The 22,194-nt window shown below is 34.5% G+C and overlaps 1 protein-coding gene across 6 annotated transcripts in view; it reads left to right on the top strand.

The window, feature by feature from the left end:
* The window catches only part of LOC119081399 (flocculation protein FLO11), an 83,927-nt gene that overhangs the window by 60,629 nt on the left and 1,104 nt on the right, over positions 1-22,194 (top strand). For 3 of the 6 annotated variants that reach the window (XM_037190289.1, XM_037190286.1, XM_037190287.1), the window contains 11 exons: positions 15,433-15,717; positions 15,786-17,005; positions 17,068-17,215; positions 17,698-18,185; positions 18,245-18,368; positions 18,455-19,445; positions 19,515-19,880; positions 19,941-20,268; positions 20,336-20,507; positions 20,568-20,764; positions 20,823-21,817. In XM_037190289.1, the coding sequence (XP_037046184.1) occupies positions 15,667-15,717; positions 15,786-17,005; positions 17,068-17,215; positions 17,698-18,185; positions 18,245-18,368; positions 18,455-19,445; positions 19,515-19,880; positions 19,941-20,268; positions 20,336-20,507; positions 20,568-20,764; positions 20,823-21,817 (5,080 nt within the window). In that variant the 5' untranslated portion in view covers positions 15,433-15,666. Of the gene's footprint in view, positions 1-1,379; positions 1,428-15,432; positions 15,718-15,785; positions 17,006-17,067; positions 17,216-17,697; positions 18,186-18,244; positions 18,369-18,454; positions 19,446-19,514; positions 19,881-19,940; positions 20,269-20,335; positions 20,508-20,567; positions 20,765-20,822; positions 21,818-21,939; positions 21,997-22,194 lie in introns of those variants that run through there. The other 3 variants (XM_037190290.1, XM_037190288.1, XM_037190291.1) reach the window with 3 other exon arrangements.

Here is a 22,194-nt window from a genome sequence, read left to right as displayed (position 1 = left end):
TTTTTTCTCTTTCTGGTTTTTGTTATTTTTGATGCGATTAGTGTTGAGCTTACCAACAATTTGTCGTTCGCTCTTGGTTTGCACGATAAGTAAATTCTATTTGAATATGGAAATCAGAAAGAATGGCAAGGCCTAATCGGTTTTTCTCTTTTTTTTCCTTTTTGACTTAAGAAAAGTCGATGATATTAGCAACAAGCTGCTTAATGCAAAATACATTTGACCGATTAGAAAACTAATTCCTGTCATGATGAAATTCGGATGCACAATGCAAATGTTGTTTATACATGAAAGCACTACATTTTGTAAAGTCCCAATTCAACTGGTTTGACTTATTTAAATTTACCGATGCAGTCACTTAAAACTCAGCCTTCATACCTAATTACTTTTGATTCAATTCACAATTTAAATACACAAAAGGGAGCATTTAAAACAAAGCTTCTAAGTAATTGTAAACACGTACTATGTCTTTTATCTTTTATTCAAACAGAAACACAGCACTTTTAATTCAATATTGTGACGCAAACATCATTAGACGTATATAGTAAGTTAATAAACAATCATAAAAATTCCAAGTGATCAGCAGAGATGTTCATTTATATATTCAATGATTTGATTACCACGCATAATGTGCGTCGCAAAACTCAGGTCATTATGTAAATGAGCCACTAAATGATTAGTCAATTTGTTTCCGTTCGATTTTATACATCAATTTATCAAACGAAGAGTATATGCACATATAATACCCAGAATGAATAGAAAACATGACACATCCAAATCACATGAAACCATAATTTACCAGACGGTATTATAACTGGCTTTACGTATGGTATATGGAAGAAGGCAGCAAAAAAAAACGTCTAAAATTATTCAATTTGAAAAGATTTATCTTATAACCTCTAATAATGTTGATGCAAATGTAGATAACTCGTATTGTATATGAATGTTGACATATATGTATAAATCATATACGTTCAGTTGGCTCTCGATTGTATTCAATGAAAAACGGTGTAACGAACAAAAAATAAATTTATTTGCCGCAACACGTTTTTTTCAACGAATTTAAAAAGGTAGCCAATTATAAATTAATTTTTTTTTGTGTAGCTTGGCTTAAAAATGAAAATATTTTATACACACAAACACATCGTAACACACATTTTATGCATATAAATATATGCGGCTTGTGTTGGTTTTTAAGTCCACTCTATATGAACATAGCTATCATTAAATCACAATATATCAAAAGTAAAATGAACACAGAATTAACATGATTGATATATTATCTTATATGATGTATAACGTACCTAATTTACATATAAATTCTAATTTTATTCATTCTCAAAATTTAAATGATTAATTGTTTTTCTATTGATTTTTTTCAGGTAAGTTTCATCGTATTGTATATTGGCCTTTCTAATATTGAACAACAGGTAAGCTAAACGGCTGGTTGTTGCTGTTGAAGCTAGTCTTATCATGTATTACATATAATGACAAAAGTATTGAAGTTATAGATTCTTATCAAACACTAAAAAACACTTTTAACAAATGAAGTAACAGATTTAATGATTTTGTTAAGAATCGCTCTCCGAATCGGTGAAGGCTTAGTAGGAATAGTATCTTACGTAAACGTTAATGGGGTTACATGAAGAAATAAATTTAACATTTTAATTATCGCTCATAAATTATTATTAACTAAATTACACACGGATGAGATGCAGTTACGAAAGCGTTTACTTAGAATAATCTTAACACAGCGTTGCATTTAATTACACAATTACTCACAGTGTCTGCTTGCTACACTATAATATACCGGTACTTTCAAGGGATTATGTAGTGACAATGCATTTTTTTTTGTTCGTGCCAAGTTATAACGACATAACTTTAGAAATATTTTAACTCCGTTAAGTTGTGTAGCTATTTATGTTCAACACTCATAGCGTGACTCGGTGATGACATTTTGTTATAGGTCAAAAAATCATTTAACAGAACCATTTGGCTTTAGAGATCCCATCAATTTTTTATCGGCTGTCAATTCTTCGGTGCTTGAATTAACCAGACCGTGTAACACTTATATCCCGTTAATTCTATACCACATGTATGCATGTCACCCAATTTAGTTTATCAAACAAACAATTATCTCTTTCCCGAAATTAATGTGACATAAGCTTTAGTAGCAGTCTCGAAGGATAATAGTACTAACGTGGAATAATGTTTTATCGCTAATACATCACCTGCCGTACCGTAACTACACTCTTGTATACATACTTCAACGAATACGGCGACTGTATACCACTGTTAAATTATTATTATCTTAAATAAGAGATCAGCGTGTGTATATGGGTGAACAGCCACGTATCTGTACACGACACGGCAACGATTATATAATCAATTACACAATGTTGATATTTATTAGTGCATTAAATTGCAGCAATAACATTGCACCTGTGGGCAAGTTGCATCATTTTGGGTTGTCATCCAATCAGTATCAATTAATGTTTCTGTTTAAGTTGGACGGCATTCTATATGTTCGGTTAATTTTTAACTTACTGCAACTAGCTCAATTGAGGGTGTTGATTTCACGCTCAATTAATTTTTTAATTTTCGAACACCTGTAATGCGTACAGCCGCATCAGTTACACACATTAAACTAATTTTACCAATTAAACTAATTTGTTGTAATCGGTTTTAATCCTCAAATAATTTTTTTTGGCGGTATTCGAGATAACGCTTCGGTTTGGGAATACACATTTCAATTAAGGGATATACAAAATCTATAATGTTACATACCGCAGCTTTACAGCTACTTTAGCTCGTATATTATGATACAAACAATGAGTTACTCTTAATTAAGTTTTTTTAACAGATTTTTTTTTGTGTTGGAATGTATTAGCTCAATTCCCGCCTGAGTTTATCGGTGCTCATAAATTTAAGTCGTCTCAGATATTGTCTCGATATTGTAGTCTTGAGGCTAGGCTTTTATCGAGAAGTTAAATTTATTGCTTATTCGATAGAAAAGTTTCTTTCGCAATTTTGAAGTGAAAATTACAACCTCAACCCGTCACTATGAACCGATTTCCTTTTTACTTAAAATATAGTCGCATCTAGTCGTACAAAGATTAAATTTAATGACTTCAGGATTCTAAATTATTATTTGTGCCATGGTTTCAAATATTAATCTCACTAGTTTTAGGAGTTCGAGTTCAAATCAATCTTCAAACGTGTCTCCATTACTTTCACATTTTTGCAGCAATTAAAAGTTTTCTGTTTATGAACGGGATGTATAGTATCGTGTTTTGTCATTTGAATCTTCATAATTACACATTGGTAAAAGCTATTATCTACTAGGTCTGTACATTTCATAGAATACATAAAATTATAACAAGCAAGGTACTTAATGAACCGTTCACATAGGGAATTAATTTACGTCGGTGGGTGGTAAAAAAAAACACAACACCAAATCATCTCTCATGTGACTGGTACAAATTATTGTTATTATGAACATCATGCACACACACATGTCATTAGAAGAAAAACCTAATTTCCCATGCACAATGTTGTCAATATTAATGCCGAATTTCAATTCCTTCGAGACTAATTACATATCAATCAACATAATATCTCGTCTCACAAACCCAAATTTAATTATATTATAATAATCACAATACGTACACTAATTCCCCATTTATTACGCATTCCACATTCATTCAACATGCCAAACAAAATTTTACGGAGTAAGTCAATTTAAATATTGATTAAGAGATTTCTACATAATTATTCGTCGTCTCAAAGCACCATATATCTGTTCGAAAGATATATAGATTTCTCGATTCGTAAAATATACAAATCGGTGTACACCATCGCCTATACAACAGCCATAAAACACACATGTATATGCATAGCATACGTATATATTCCCATCCACATGTATTCATATACGTATCCATATCTATATATGAATTGTAGCAAGTATCTCAGATCTCGGAAACTAAATACTCGTTTTATATAACCATCTATTGAAACACCACAGCATAAATGTTTCATGTTCTCATATATGTTGCCGTAGGGAGTACCTACTAGTCTCTTTGTTGAATGTTCAAACATACATTAATAAACGTTAGTTGAATTGCTTATTCGCTGTACGGGTAGAACGATATTATGTATTATACCGATACCGTCGCTATATGTATGGTTTTTTTTATGGGATATATGTTTTTATTAATATAGCTTGAGTCAACCGTACCGTACAATACATTGTGTAGTGTGAATATATCAAAGTTCCAAATTCTTCAGAAAATACGTTCTGAGTGGCTTCTAATGCCTTGCTATAATTTAGCTAACACACGAACATCATACACTGTACACATATATTTATATATGGATGTGTATATAGTCAAAATTGATGTATAGATTCAAACATTTAAGTAGAAAATTGATGTCAGCTGTGTTGTGTCGGCATCTTTGAAGTAATGTTTCTTCGGATTTTTTTTTCTCTCTCTCTTCTTTTTATTGTATTTTGCTTTGATTTTGTGGTCTTTTTTGAAATATGACACCCTAAATTAATATTGCTGGTTATTGGACGTATTTTTTTATATTATTATTATTTTGAGCAATCAATATTGTGCTATATACTCACACACACGATAAATGATCTTTTTATGTTAGCTGGTGATTATTTGTTGGTTTTTGTTAAACGAATTTTTCTGAAATAAGAAACTGGTTTCTGTTTCGGTTGATCTGATAATTAATTTCATGGTGGTAATATAAGATGTAATTATAAGTGATAACTGATACTGATTAACTACTGATTTATAACTGGTTCCGATGTTCTTTTCTCAATATACATTTTTTTCGTAATTGATTTATCTGAAATCTACAAAGATATCTGAAAGTGACTTTTATTCAACAATGTACACACACAATGGAACTGAAACAATGGAATTTTATTGCTCAGATTATGCTATTATTTCTATTGTTTATCGCAGTTAATCTGTTTTTGTTTCATTGTACCACACAATATTGTAGTTCGGATAAAGTACGTTTTGATCAGAATTTAATGAATGTCGGTTTAATCGATTTAATTGAATTTTGGTACACAGTGTTGTATGTTCAAGTACGTAGGTTGCTATTCAATAAACAACAAAACATGGTCTTGATGATGTCTAACAAAATAGTAAATAGGAACGGTCAACATGAACAAAACTTGATAAAATCAAGAACATAATGTCACAGTTTTTCATGTTTTCTTGCCTTTGGCAGATCAATCGAATGTTTGTTTAAATAGAATTGATCAATTTCAATTAAGAATTCTGTCACAATCGTAAGCGTTGTTCAAACAAGACGTCAATTTTTTTGGGATGGAAGAAGGTACAATAAATGTGTAATTCCGATAGGAAAAACCAGAGTCGCACTGGGTACGTGAGACCGCATCGCTCATTTTGTCAACGGACACAAAATCTTACTCTAAAAATATGTGACACAGGCGCCAACATAGGAATTTCAATAGATAGAATCAAAGGTGCAATCGGACTTGCCAGTTCGATCCTGGGAAAAACGCAGACAAATTGGGAGGTACCATAACTATGAAAAACTTGAGAAAAAAGTTTCCTTCTTATATAAATGACGCCATAGTAAGTTTGTGCACCGATACACTCTTTCCAAACATTGAAACTTTTTTAATGTAATGAAATGTCTGATCATCCCGTATCTGAGGCAGTAATAAAAAAGCCGTTTAACACTTTCCACTCGGCAAACAATCAAAATGAAAATAAAAACTCAATCACATATTAAACCGAAGAGACAAATTGTGTAAATAACAAAAATACTTTTCTTCTGTATGCATAATCTGTAAAACAAACGAAAATAAATGTACTTAAAATTCATTTGTTTACACACTTATCTGGCTGGAATGTATGTTATGGATATATACAATACACTTTAAGAATAACAAGGGATAATATGTCTACAGTTCAATATGTTTTTCGTTTTTGTGTATCTACGTTTTTATTAAGTAAACGTCGAAAATTTCAACGGCTCGTCATACACAGTGTCTTCGAAGCTGTTTCGAAAAATTGTGAGCCATTCGAAAATAAGTTTTTCATTCATTCCAATGACGTACGTTTTCAACCTTTTAGTAACGGCACGCATGGTCATATAAAACGATCTGTTTATTTCTTGCTGTCGATGACAGATGTTTCGATCTGAATGGTTTAGATTAAGGGTCCTTCCTTACTCCGTTCCAAAATGTTTTTTATGCAACGATAGGAAAATTGGGTCAATTTAAAAATATTGTCAAGTTTTCATCCCTTTGCAAGTAACTGTCGCTCCTCATAGCCTACAAAAAGTGAATTTGCCTAGATGAAATTTTCCAAAATAGACAATTAAATAAAAATTGTCGAAACCCAAATATCATGAAAATAACACAAAGACCAATTTTGTTATTAATGATTCGTTGATAATTATGTCATGTTTCTTTAAATTTGTTGTAGCTATAATAGTCGGCAAAAAGTAACTTTCATACAAAGATTAAACTAATTTATTTAAAACAAAGGAGAAATAACTCCATTGATTTTAACACACTTAATTTCCATTCCATAATCTTTGTACAATAATCTACTTTCGAGACGTGCACATAATTTGTTCTTACGCTTTCGCCTTATTTGTCTGAGAGAATCTCTTAAAGTAAGAGCGGAGAAGGTTTTTTTTTGCTGTGAAATAAAGTAGTACAGAAATTCAATTTATTGATTTACCATTCCGTATCCAAAGCCAAATGTAGATATCGTACAGTCGGAAACGGATTCCATTCGGAATAATATCTTTGTGATGTTATAGGACGAATTCTGAGAAACTTTTTCTTGAAAACTTTTTTATATTGACACTGATTCTTTAATTTGCCTTTTCTGTTATTAAATTCCCTATCAATAAAACTTCACATTCACAATTTAAGCTGTTTTCGCTTAGAGCCGAATAAAAAGGTAATTCTTTTGTCATTTCATTTTTTCCGAAAAGGAAAACAACTGAAACGTAACTTTATGCACAACATAAAAATGAACGAAAAGGTGGTGTGTTTGTTATTCACATTTTATATAACGAAATATTAATTTCTGTGTCTGCATAAAAATAAAAGAGTGGCATGAAGACAGTAAGCTTAATAAAATCATATAGTTACATTACATCATAAATTAAGCACCAGAATATCACAATTTATCTGTGTAGAAAAACTTCCGTTTTGTGTGTAGCGCTTCCACATAACCACTATAATATATCCACTGTACGGAGCATGTTTATTTACGGTACATCCATATTTATTCATAACCAGAACAAACCACAAAAACCCCCTTTTCTTAAAGGATATAATATGTTACGTAGATGTAAAATGGCAAAGTCATACAAGAATTTTTCGTATAACCATATTATCTCGCTTTTTACAGTTCTCATATAAAGCCTTTTAACTTGACACATGTTTTATGTTTTAAAAGTCATTAAAAATATTGGTATGGGTTATGGAAACCATTTTCTTTAAATATATCTATAGATGGTGTATTTATAGCTCATACATATAGTCATACTATTGCGAGAGTGTTCTTTATGGTTTTGTTGGTGCTATAGAAAAGTTTATAGATTCCTTACAAATTAGCATGTTAAAAGTTACGGTATTATAGATCTTGTGAACAGTTTTTTTTTCTTTTCTCTTCTCTGCTGCTAAAACAGTAGAGTTTATAATTAAGTCGAAATATGTAAAGTACCTTTCAACGCCACTTTTTCAATATTGAATTATATACACTACGATAACCGAGCACACATCAAATATTTCCATCTTAGAAAAACACATCTCAAATCAAATTATTTATCTGTTTCAAAGTAGTAAATTTGAATATGAAAATAAACTGAAAATTTTCCAATGAAAAAGGCAGAAAAACCATTTGCCATATATTTTGTTTCAATCATTCAAAAACGTAATAAGTTTGTGTACAATATTGTTTTTAAACAAGACTTAAGCGCCCATTAAATACCATATTGTTTAGACAATGAGATGACATTTTATATACGGTAAGAATTTCACTCTAGAATTTATTTATATGACGTTGATTCGTTCGTTTGCTGAGCACATGAACTTCTCACAAATAAATAAAGAAACAGAAAGAAAGAAAGGAAGAAAAAAAACAACCAACAATTCTAACTTATTGTGCTACATATTTTGTTAAGTGATTTTCTGTGTTAATTCGGTTGTATATTTACAGTTTTTTTTGCTGTATTCGGTACACAAGGGTGTCTTTCACATTTTCCGAGATTGTTAGATGAGTCTCGAGATAAAAGTTGTGCATGGTGGATCCTTAATAACAATTATTTTGATTCGCTTTGCTCGTTACAACAATAGAAACGGAACTGGTTTAAATACAGCCAGAGAATTGTTTTTGTTTTTATTAAATTAGAAATGTCAGGCGTCAGGTTTGACGAGTCTAAGCATGAAATCTGTCGGCATTATTCAGATTGTAATCAAGATATCAAAATATTAATTTCGATTTTAATCCTTATTGTAGCACCACACCTCATATTTTCCAATATTTTAACATAATAACTCGATTATCGAACAGCAAGTAAATTTTTCCCTTTTTCGTGGCGAATTTCCTTTTTTTTTTTTTTGAAGCAGAAATGGCAGAACACAAACTATCCATTGTATTCGCACAAAGTATATAGATTCTAAAGCAACTTTGCTAATAATAATAGTAATATGACCTATAGTTTGGGTTATTGAACAGTATGATGCGCACAAACACAAAATCATTGTAGCATAGCATTATTGTGGTTAAATTTTGTGGTTTCAACATGCCACATATTTGTGTCAACATCATTCCGTCAGCCGTAACATTACAAAGTGAGAGAAAAACAGAACAACAGCAACAACAACAACAATATATACCGAAAAAAAACACTTTATTTTATTTTCTTTCAACGTTTCGTTGCTGGTAATAAAATTGGATATTTCCATTTTATTTTCAATTTTCTTTTTTGTCTGTGGTTTTCGTTCGAAATCGAAGGTAATATGTTAAATATGTTAATCAATAATGAATCCGATTTTTACTCTTATAGCCACGGTGTTTTGAAACGTGATGTTATCACTTATTTTATATAGTTTGTATACAAACAAAACTGGTGTGTGTATGGTAAAAGCATGAAATTAATTTCCTTTTTGATTGAAAATTTATTTCATCGATGCTCGCATTTTAATTGTGTGAATAATGGAAACAACTGAGAATGAAATTGTGGTTTGGGTTGTTGTATTTGATCTGTCGGTAACCATCGACCATTTAATTTTCATTGTCATATCATAAAAAAATGAATGCAAAATCCAATGCTTGAATTTGTGTAATATGTCACACGAACTCAAGGTAGAGTAGCCGACGAAATGCTTTATAATTCCCAAACGGAACTTACCCTCAATATTTAGACATAAATCTAGTCGCTTAAAGCCCAAGAGGGACAACATGTGTCTGCAATAACGATCTACGATCCATTATAATAGTCCATATCTTTACCATATCTAAGACATTAAACGACCAGCCCTTCTAAAAATGTTCTCTACTCAATCGGTTCTATTAAAATTTAGTTTTTCGTTGCAATTGATTGCGATTTACTTGCACTATTTCACATAGAATATACGATAAACGGGCATAGTTAGCGTATTCTTCCTTTACACCTCGTTCTGTTTTTCTTTAGTCATGTTTTTCGTAGTCGGATAAAATATGTTGTGGTGCATGGCTGGAGGTAGAATTTGAAAATTTCCAACCAAATTAATTGAGTAAAACAGTCGATATGAGAAATGGAAGAGTCCAATAAACTCGTACACCCAAATCTTAAATGCTTGTCGAGTTCCTCTCTAATCTTTTCTCCACTCCCATTTCAAATTTGAATTGATAATTGAATACTAAATCGTCGAAAAAATCACCACTCTCCATTATCTATTTTAATGTTTCTTTTTTCTGTATCTGGAATTGAGTTAATTAAGAGAGTGGAATACAATTTTATTGACATAATTATCTATTTCCTTTGAAAATGAATCTTAAATTTAATTCGAAGATTTTATAATACTTGCTTAACGTTCTTTTTTATATTTTATTTTCTTCAGCAAAGAATACCGAAACCGCATTCTGTTGCAAGTCGTAAAAACATTAAAAAATATTTTTTTTTTAAGTTTTTCATCTTAAAAATTTATGGACGTTGAAACGATGAAAATAAAAAGTAAAAAACATAAAGAATACAATAAACGAAACACACCAAACAATTTATTGTTACAAATGTCTCTGAAATCAACCAGTAAATGACCATTAATGTAAATTTGACGAGTTAACTTGTTTCGGATTTTTTGTTTTGTTTCATTCTGTATGGCCGTTGATATTGTATTATACACAACATATACAGAATATTGTATTGAATTCAGTAAGTGACTGCTAAGAGTATATAGCAAAAGCCCGATCCGCACACCATTTGAAATTCGAAATGTTGAAAATGAAATTTATAATCGCTCGGTTGAATGGTTGGTCGATTATTTTACAATTTTTTTTTTTCATTTTTGCTTTTTGCCGATCTGATGTGTTTATATGACTTGATTATAATATGGTTGAGCTGAAATAACCGGCGCCGCTATCAAACACATTAGAATCTAAACGAATTAATTATTTTAAATTAGATCATTTGATGAGTGGCAATTATAGATTAAATGGTGTGGAAAACGTAACAAATAAACAAAAATTTGTTTATGAAATTTAAAACCTCTCATTTAAATAATAAGTGGTGAGCATTGTATACACGAAGTCATCTATTGGATGAGATGAATTCGGTAAACTCTATGAATGGGCGAATGGACACATTTTTTTCGGTAGTTGAACACATGGATTATTGAGTTGAAACAACCATTATATATACATTCACTTCATATCACTGAATAATTACGCTTTCGAAATATCACTTTTTATAACGATTCATTTGCGTTTTTACATATTTTATATCCTTTATGTGCCATTAATTATCGGGCGTGTCTGTTCAGTTGTTCAGTAGTTTACGTACGAAATTCAAACTGAATTAAGCGAAATAACATTCTGTATTTTTACCACTGAATACTATAGTATACTTGGGACACACCGTAAAAGGGAAACATTTACGTTTTCAATTCCTCAGCGGAGTTTTTTTTAATTATACAAATTTTTGGCTTGTAATAAACAATGAGCGCGGGCATATATGAACGATAAATACTACTTCTTACTCAATCTCCATATAACCATTAAATTCCAACCCGTATGTTCACCAAATTAATTAATGAAATGTTTTTAAAGAAACCATTAAATCTGTTACTTATTTTGTTTAGACTATAGCTTAGTGTTAAGCACGGAATCTTGTAATCTTTTTCGTTTTATAATAAGTTTTTGCTACATAAAAGAACACTATTATCTACGTTTTTGTATTGCTGGGTTTTGGTGACGAATAATGGCTTATCCTGAGTAGTTTTTTCATTTTCGGTGAAAGCAAGTGATACAAGGATAAGCCATTAAAGAACACTAAACTGAGTTCAACGTTTATTTTTGTCATTGATGTCGATAACAGATGAATATCCCTTTTTCAATGCAGCATGTAACTGTACAACATGACCACTGTAGGCGTAGGTGCAGGGCCTTTGTGCTACCCATTCATTCTAAACTAAAACTGTTTTCTGGATGAAGAATAGGGTAGAAACACCAGTATCCAGACATATACTGGTATTGGAACACATATTGTTCTTTCATTGATAAACCTTTTTGTGAATGAAAGAACAATATGTATTCGAAAACTGGTACATACCCAGTTCCCACCCTAGGTTCCAACACAGAACATTTATCTAAAAAGTCATGCAGAATTGTAGCACATCGTTTGAATCCTTGTACTGATAAATGCATCCTATTTTCGTAGAGTTTTAAAAGCTTTTTATGAGGAACAAATGTGTGTGACGGAATAAACTTCCATTCGTATTATATGTAATATGTACAGTATTTTGGACGTGAATTTTTCATTGCAGAATTATTTCATTATCTTTCGTTAAAGTGCTGCTTTATGCGCTCCGTTTCCACTCTCTCCACGGCAGTTAAACGTTACTACAGATATAAATAACACGAAAATTTATATTGAAATTTATTAGAATGGCAGAACATCCTTTTTAAATTAAACCTTTCGACGTACATACACCGAAGCAGCTAAGAAACTACTCAATTACCTCCATTTTAATAAAATAACATGTACCGACCGTAGTCGTAAATAAGCTAGCTCCACTTTAGAGTGTGCCAATCGTCGTCAGTAGCACGTACCTGTAATAACGACATCATATAAGATCAAAGTTTTAATGACGATGATGAAGTCAGATGTAGTGCTTAAAATCGTTGTTATTATATCTATCCGCTATCCGTGTTTATTTTCCATGTTGAGGATACGTCCTACACATATAATATTTGTATTGTAAACCCATTGTATGCTTGCATTTACGCCTGCGAATATAAACAACATACCGTATAGTAGCTATATCGCTCGTATTATATCTAAAATTGATGTATCTTATATTCGTTCGCTATACAACAAACATATACTTTACATGCCTCTACACTAAGCTATAACAATTTGAAATAAAAAAAAACTCATGGAAATATTGTTATGTAGGTACGTACCACCATATAATACATAGACACCCATATAATAGCAAATTTGAGACATCGATACGGAATAGACGTACGCACCTCGAAACCTCTCGCTATACGCTCAAAAACAATACATTTTAATTATGTGTACTATACGTGAGAGAGTGTGAAGGTGTTAATTAATTAATATTACGTAGCGTTTTGTCAACATTTAAGTGAAAGATTAATCAATTGTTGTATATTAACGTATCTGTACAAACATACATAGATATTGTGTATATAGCGTGAATGTTAATTTAACTTCACACAGAGCTTGCGAATTTTCGATTTATTGTTTATTAAACTACCGAAGGAAGTTAGTGTTAATTTATTGTGATTATAGTTTAATTTAGTATTTGTTATGATTTGTCGGACACTTTACAGTAAATTGGGTTTACATTTTTATTTATAAAGTGCACGGCGTTTCGCACGAAATTCGTTGAATATATTTTATCGCTGGCATTTATAGTCTTTGCGTTCGTTATGACGAGGATTATATAATTTATAAACAATGATTTCCTTTGATGTTAAAGATGATAAATGTGAAATGAGGTTGCGGACTTTTTAGCTATAAACTCAAATGCATTTTATTTTCGTACCTTTTGTATAAATTAACTTATAACGCAATCTTTATGATGTAACTTGAATTTCGTGTTAGCTTGCTTATTCCGATACAAACTACACTGTTTCTATTCATCGGAATATTCGCTTCAAATGTTTAGATACATTTGACCTAATATAAAGAATAAACTTTAACAAAATATTAGCTCTGATTAACAGAAAGTAGTTGTCGTGATAACATGGTAGTGGTACTGAGCCTATATCCCAAAGTGAAGAGTCATTATCAGACTTTATCACAAAGTGTATCATGATTTCAGCAAACGACCAACAACATGCCTCAGCTCAATGCAATTGCTTCACAGCTTATACTTGAGTTGATTTATCTTCTTGTACAAGTTCATTAGATATGGTCTTGAATAACTAAACTATCCATAAACACGTCTGACTTGTGTTTGTATTGACTTCAAAGGAAAACTGCTGAACAAAACCATATTTGAATACAATTGAATTAGTTGCCAATTAATTCAAAGTTCTCTCTGATTCAAAAACATCCTTTGACAATAATTGTGTGTGTACTTATCTGAAACGATCAATTCTCTGCCAATTATCTTAATCACATTGCAAAATATCTCTACGGGAGCACAAATAACGTAAGTGCTGTAACTTTTTGTGTGAAATTCCTGGTAGTAATAGAGTAGTTATCTGGTTGCGTTCTTGATAAACTCGAATATGAAATTAATTCATCTGTAAGTGCATATGATGACTGTTATATGAATGGAATAAGCAATAAATTGTTGCTGTCAGAGTTATATATTCGGGGTTCTTGGTATAGCGAAAATTACATTTTACGGTTCACACAATGTGATAGCTTTGATAATGTAGTCATGGAGTATGTAGTGAAATGAGATTAGCAACGCAAACATGTGACTATATGGTTTAAGATTCAGGTGGAATATGTAACGTCATTTGCGTGAATCATAGTACTGTAAGACTAAAACCTATGCTGTGACAGTTTCGGGAATATATTACTATAGTTTGTTGTTGGAGTCGATTCTGTTATGATTCGTATGTATAGGATGTTACTAGAATGAATCAATCAATACACACTGATTACCGAATGTATTTCGTTCGTTTATACAGGGCTGAAGGACCGCCGATATGCTAATATGAATTTGAAATTAATTCTTTTTGTTTCAAAAATAAAATAATGAAATTTAAAACCTGATAAGTTCAGTTGAAACCCCTATATCAAGCCAGACATCAAAACAGGTTATTCCAATATAAATGCATGAATGTAAAAATGTATATTCTATACATGGCGACAATATGCATTTCAATAAATTTATTGTCTGACTGCGGCACAACCACAATATTAAATTAAATATAAAATAAAAATAACATATTCGAATAAATTGCATTGCAGCGCATGGTGCTTATGAGCGTATGTAAATGCAACGTTCATGTTTACATTGTTCAATGATGTGTAAACATGATCGAAATGATTTTGTGTGGATATACATACACTATGTGTATGTGTATATTGTGCTAACATTATTAAATTGCATATAATAAAATATGCAATTTATAAACAATTTGATTTTGTATGTTGATTAAATAATAAATATTAATTGCACTCCGACCTAATAGTTAATTTATTATGCATCGGCTATTGCCTTTTTTTCCCTGTTATTTAACAGGAACTTAAAATTGGGAGGAATTTTTTTTATTTGGTTTATTCTCCTATAAATTTCGTGTATCTTTAAATCAATACATAATTTTCGTTGTGAACCGCCTTTCGATAAATCTATCGTTGGTAACAAGATTCAAATTTAATTTATTATCACAGTTCATAAAAGAGATGAATCTTCATACCATACGAACGAACACCAAGAAATACTGACAGACGCCGATGGCCTTCTATTCAATGCCGATATTTTTTAGCGCAACGTTTTTTGTTGTTGTTATTTTATCATGCACGAACTTCACGTTTTCATCAACTGCTAAATTGTCTAGAACTAAATCATTTGTTATTTGATTTTCTCATGATTCGAAGAGTGTTATTGACTGCATTTCTATATTACCAATACTGCTCGTACTCTACCCACACATAAAATCTTATAATTATAATTTTACCACAAACACCTTAGACTAATGATAAATTTCTGTTTCTCTTCTATTACAGTATTAAAATGATTGGTTTGGCCCAAGGGCCGGGGCCCTGTGTCTCCCGCCGTTCCGTTGAAACAATCTTCTGTGCGCCAATTGTTCCATCAGTCAACCAAGATTACACTTCTTCCCATCAGTTGTTAGTAGATCCATTATCTATCTCGTTTTTGTGTACACTGACTGATTACGAGAAAGAAGTGTCAGAACTTGTGGGCCCGCTTACTGCGGAAGCCCCAATTTCTCAGTCTGCATGGAGTCAATGAGACGAGGTGAGGCGAATCACAGCCACCACCCGAATAAGGTAATTTCAAGCAATTAAAATTTGAAAATTGAACGAATGTTCTAATACTTCGTCCTAATGTGATACAGGTGGCCATTAACAATCTAGCAACGGATAGCAATAAACAAGCGAATACTAGCAGTGTTAGTGGCAGTACTTTAAACAATAACAAAATTAGCTTTAATAATCAACAACAACAAACAACGGTATCGTCAGAATCAAAAGAAAGTAATTTTGAATACGACGACAACGAATGGGATGTAGGTGGAATTGGTGATTTAATTATTGATCTAGACAATGATATTGAACAATCGTCTGGCAGTAGTGTCCAACAAATTTCATCTGACATAAGTAGTTCTTCGTCTTCTATTGCAAGTTTATCCAGTCCATCTAGTTCGTCAATCGCGAATAAATCGTCTAATACGCAACAAAAGCAAACTCAACCGAAAGTCTCATCATCGACGACTAATGTCCTTAATTCTTTGGTAGCATCACGACCAAACAAAACGGCATTCGCGTCTGTAGCGCCCAAGCAACAACTACCTATAAATACATCAACATCTGTGATCTCATCTAAAACGCAACTAACTTCATCGAAACAATCTCAGCCCTCGCAACAACATCCGCCATCTCCAACTACGCCGACTACACCACAGTCAGCATTGATTGCTCAGCTGAATAGTAATCGGCAAATTGGTTTTGTGGACGCAAATCAAAAGTCGACTTCTGAAAATATGTCGTCAACGCCGAGCGGACAAGGAGCTGGCAAAGCTGGCACCAAAATATCGATAGACCACCAATCATTAAAAATGAAAATAAAGAGAACGAAACCAGGCACCAAAACATCGGAAGCGAAACATGAAATTGTCAAGGCAGACATGCAAAATGGTGCAATATCAGCCGATGATAGCAGTAGTTCAACAAGTTCAAGTGGAAAAAGTCAACGAACTCCGTTAACATCTAGTCCGGCCATTTTGACAGCAGGTGCAACCACAGCTGCAACATCGGCCAATTCTACACCACAAACTACGAAGCGTGGTCTCAGCGGCCATCGGAGGGATAAAACAAAAGAAAAGACCTCGCACTCACAGCGCGACAAAAACGATCAATTGTCGTCGCAACAACAATCGCACAATAACAGTTCGTCACAAAATAACGATCGAACGTGTACCTGTTCACACGATGGCCAAGTGAATGGATCAACACAAGCACCTTGTTCGAATGGGTCGTGTATCCGAAATCGAACAATGGATACAACAAATGTGCCGCTCGTACAACGGATATCTTCCAACAGTCAATCAAATTTAAAGTAAGCCAAAGTTGAACCAGTCTTGAATGATCCGAATTTTCATATAAAATTCTCTATTTTAGTAGCACAAATTCAAATTCTACACCTCTGGCGGCAGGTGTAATACCAACCGGAATATTCGCTGCTAGTTCAATTACAGCTGGCGGTGTTCAATTGCCTTCCAGTGGCACAACAAATGCTAATGCTCCAGGACCGCCTAAAGATGCAAAGGTAGGTTTGCCAAAGACGTCGATTAAGATCTTTAATATTCAAGACTTATCTGTTAAGCCAACCAGTTCAAAATCTTGCCTCATACAAAATTAGTATCTCTTGTTGATTGTGAATCAAAATTGATTGAGAATTTTGAAAATCAGTTAATTACGAATATTCCTGAAGTAACTCAGAGATTACCTTACCAGTCGCTATTCCATTGCTGATAAAAAAATCACAATGATCGATAATTCCACTGATAAAAGGCTTATCGTTATCAATTGTACAATCACGATAATTTCCCAAACGTCACGCTAGTAACAAAACAACCATTTGCATTGCAAGCCTTACATAAATTATGTTGTCGAGAGTTTTATTCGGTTTTGCTACGAGAATGGGTGCAATTAAATCAATGCGAAATGTCTTCGATTAATCTTGGTTTTGAGTTTAATGGCATTGTTGTTTTTACAATCTGTTATAAAGAAGTCCGTTTTCTTGCTTAGATTGCCACTAATCTTCTTCATCCAACACCCGTACAATTGCCTACTTCTATACCATCTACAACCATTTCAAACATTCAACAGCAAACAACAGCGTCAACAACATCCACGACCACAACAGCGACGAGTTCTACATTGATGAAGTCTTCGTCAACATCTTCATCATCGATAGCACCGTCCTCGGTGAACTCATCATCGAATTCATCTTCGAGCAGCGCGTCGAACTGTGAAGAGAGTACGAGTCCGCCTCCAGCAAAAAAGATTAAATTTGAACCGAAAGAAATGGTGGATGTATGTGTAGGCACATCTGTTGGTACAATAACCGAGCCAGACTGTCTGGGACCATGTGAACCTGGCACGTCTGTAACATTGGAAGGTATTGTATGGCATGAGACTGAGGGAGGAGTGCTCGTTGTTAATGTTACATGGAGAGGAAAGACTTATGTAGGCACGTTAATGGACTGTACGCGACACGAATGGGCTCCACCAAGGTATGTTCTTCTATATGTTTGTAAATGGACTTCGAAATAACTAACGATTTGGTTTTCAGATTCTGTGATTCTCCAACGGAAGAGTTAGACTCTAGGACACCAAAAGGACGAGGTAAACGTGGTAGAAGTGCCGCACAACAACCGAGTAATGATCTGAGCAATTTTACCGAAACCCGAAGCTCTGTGAGTCTTGAGTAACTTTTGGATTTAATTGTCCATTTTGACCTGAACTCGTCAAACTAATTCGCGAAATGTAATTCTCTATTTAGGTTCACAGTAAACTTCGGAATGGTGGGGCAAAGGGTCGTGGAGGAAGAACTACGACGACAACAGGGACACCGACATCGACAACAAATACGACTACTACGACAACAGCAACCACTACCTCGACTTCGACCAATTCGTCTTCGAGCAATTCAGGCAGCAATACCAGTTCCAATACACCGTCGACTTCACCGACTTCGTTTCTTCCACCGAGACCAGAAAAGCGAAAATCAAAAGACGAGAGTCCATCACCAGTGAACGGAGAAAGCGAAACAAAGAGCTTAATCAACCCATTGACAGGGTTAAATGTACAAATACCAGCAAAGAAAGTCAAAACAACAGCACCGTGTGCTATTTCACCTGTTCTATTAGAATGTCCAGAACAAGACTGCAGTAAGAAATACAAGCATGCTAATGGTTTAAAATATCATCAAAGTCATGCACATGGAGCTGGCTCAATGGATGAGGATTCTCAGCAACCAGAATCACCAAGAGTGGCTCCACCCACAACGCCATCGCCTGCACCTACAACTCCTCAACCGACTCTACAGACTGGTCAAACATTGTCGTCATCTCCTCCATCGACGCCATTATCAAATTCGAATTCGAACTCAACATCAGGGCAAACGTTACCCACACAAGAACCATCAACGCCAACTCCATCATCTCCACTTCCTGCATCAACAACGCCTTCCATTCCAATCACAACTACGGTATCGAATACACCAATAACTGCTGGACTGTTGACTCCAGTTACCTTAACAGTATCAGGAACAACACAACCACAACTATTATCTCATCCTGTCGCTGGAGGTAGTATCACAACGGGTGTCGCTGGTCCTGGGTTACAACAACAACAACAGCAACCAATTTTAGCAACTAATCCATCGCTATCAGATTCGAATATGTCCCCTATACCCGCTTCTCCACAGCAACAGCCATTAATCAGTAGCGGAATTGTACAAACACCGACGCGTGCTGATGTACCAGGAAAAAGTATGCTCCATTCACGCATTTGCATTTTATGTATCTTCTAAACGACATTTTTTTCTTAAATTTTTGCAGTCAAAACGGGTGTGCTACGCTTCGGACCTGCACCCGAAGAAATGAACCGTTTGTCAAATTCATCTGGTGTCACAACACCAACAGCATTGAGTCAATCTCCATTACGTGCAACACCATTGTCCTCCATGACTCGATTGGCTGGATCTACCACACCTGAATCGACTCTTCAACCATCAGATTACAGCACAGCCAATCAATCAAATGTTTCATCTATTCCAATCGTTGGATCGAAGTCGCAGAAAAAACGAAAAGAGGGTAGTGGCATTGACTACGAAAGTTCTTCCTCGAACAGAGATGATGTTCAAAGTCCCGCATACAGTGATATTTCCGATGATTCAACACCTGTTGTTGATTCAGATTTGATGGGTAAGAGATTCTATTTAGGAAGGGGAATCGACGAAATTGAAATTTCTCTCTTTTCTGCAGATAAAACTCAAAGTTCCAAACATCCGGAAAGTGTTAAAAAGATTACCGACGGCCCACCAGCTCAAATTGGACCATTGAGTGGTTACAATATGTTTCCATTTTACCCGCAACAACCTTACTTACCGCCAGAACATCAGGGCATGAACAAACCTCCTTCGCTGAATCCAAGTGCTGTTCAAGACTACAATAAGGTCAAAGAACCACCATTGGATTTGATGACGAAACCATCGAGTAATTCGCAAGATCCGTTAGCCTTGTCCAAAGAAAATTCAAGTGCGAGTCCGCAGGCTCCACCAAGCAAATTCATGGGAAGTTATTACCCGTACAAGTAAGTTGCAATTGACTGAATGTCTAGATGACTTTTGTTTTTAAACATAATTTCAATCTCGTTACAGCTACATACCACCTGGCTATCCATCCTATAATTTAGATCCGAATTACGGTGCTGTGTCAATGGTTTCGGATGATAGTAAAATGTCTAATCAACAGCAACAACCGTCTTCGTTGAAAGAAGAACGACTGAAAGAAAATCCTAGTCCAAACGAACATCCGAAAATGCAACCACAGGTAACGGTCTTTACTCAATCATCATTTTATCAATGTCTTCAATTGTGTGACATTTCACAGTTAATGCCAACGAAATTGATCAAGACTGAAACATCAGTAACAAAAGACTCGAAGCAAGATCCGGTTGGTCATTCTATGCACCAACAGAAGGATCACGGTCACTCGATGGGTTCATATCCAATGTATGCGAGACACGGAATGAATGTCCCTCCGCCACAGCAACCTCAACATATGAGTAGAGAGGAAGAATTGCGAAGGTACAGTTGGCGTTTGTAGTATTATGCCCGAAGCTCAAACATTTATTTTTATCTTCAGGTATTATATGACGTATCCCGATCAACGGAGATCTAGCACATCCAGTAATTCGTCATCAACAAATCTTCAACCGACCCACATAAAAGTTGAAGAACCTCCATCTCCATCGGCGCAGTCCTTACAAAATCCACCAACACCGGATAGTCGGCAGTCATCACAAATTGGTCAGGTTCCACCATCTCCGCAACAATTGACACAACAACAACAACAGCAGCAGCAGCAACAACAACAACAACAGCAGCAATCGCAGCAACAACAAAATCAGCAGCAACATCGCAGCTCGTCACAAAAATCGTCATCACAAAAGTCGTCATCACTCCTCAAGGACATTAAAAGCGAAGAGAAGGAAATGATAAAAATAAAGCAAGAAGGTCAAAAGCCTACTATGGAAACTCAAGGACCACCTCCACCGCCAACATCTCAATATTATATCCATCCATCGTATATGGGACCAGGGCCATTTGGTTTTGATGGCGGCCATCCGATGTATCGAAATATGATTGTACCTGGTACTCCATATAATCCGTCACCATATCATCTTCAAATGGCTCGATTTCATGCACCCGAAGATCTGTCACGGAATCCAAACACAAAAGCATTAGATTTACTGCAACACCATGCCAGTCAGTACTATCAATCACACAAAATACATGAGCTGAGCGAACGTGCGTTAAAGAGTCCGAATAGCAACGCGAAAGTCAGTGTGTCTAGTCCAAATGTACCGCAACAGAACAGTGCCAGTACGCAAGGTGGAATTCCACCAACAAATACAGGAAGCAGTAGTTTAAATTTGCAACCCCCGCCCACTTCAATTCCGCCACTTGGTAGCGGGGGAATATCTTTAGGCTCACAAAAAGGTTCCGATAAACCAGGCAGTGAACCTTCCATTAAAGATGGTCCTGGTGGACGAAGCCCGCCAACCCAACGACATGTGCATACACATCATCACACACACGTTGGCCTTGGTTATCCCATGTATCCTGCACCATACGGAGGTATGTAGATTATTTCGTCTGTCCGTATTGTGTGTGTTTGCGTATAAACAAGTCAGTGCATGCGAGACGACGATAGGTAGGACATTAGGATTTACGACGATTTCTCTTTTGTTCTGTTCTAGATTGTAAACCGTTTAGTTAGAAATAACTGTAGGATGCGCGGCTGACAACATTCAAAGGTTAATATAACAACATTTTCTTTTCGTTTTTTTTTTAATTTGTTTTAGTTCAGTGATTTGAAGCTTTCGTGTACGTCTATCTCACATGTTGTTTACCATTTTTTCTGTCGTTTTTTTTGTGATCACTGCTAGTTCAACAGATTTGAAATCTCAATTTCGCCGATCGCCAAGTTTCACTCATCGAGTTAACGCACGAAG

Source organism: Bradysia coprophila, unplaced genomic scaffold (genome assembly GCF_014529535.1).
Source record: "Bradysia coprophila strain Holo2 unplaced genomic scaffold, BU_Bcop_v1 contig_358, whole genome shotgun sequence".
Lineage (NCBI taxonomy): Eukaryota > Metazoa > Arthropoda > Insecta > Diptera > Sciaridae > Bradysia > Bradysia coprophila.
This window is presented reverse-complemented; position numbering and strand designations above follow the sequence as displayed.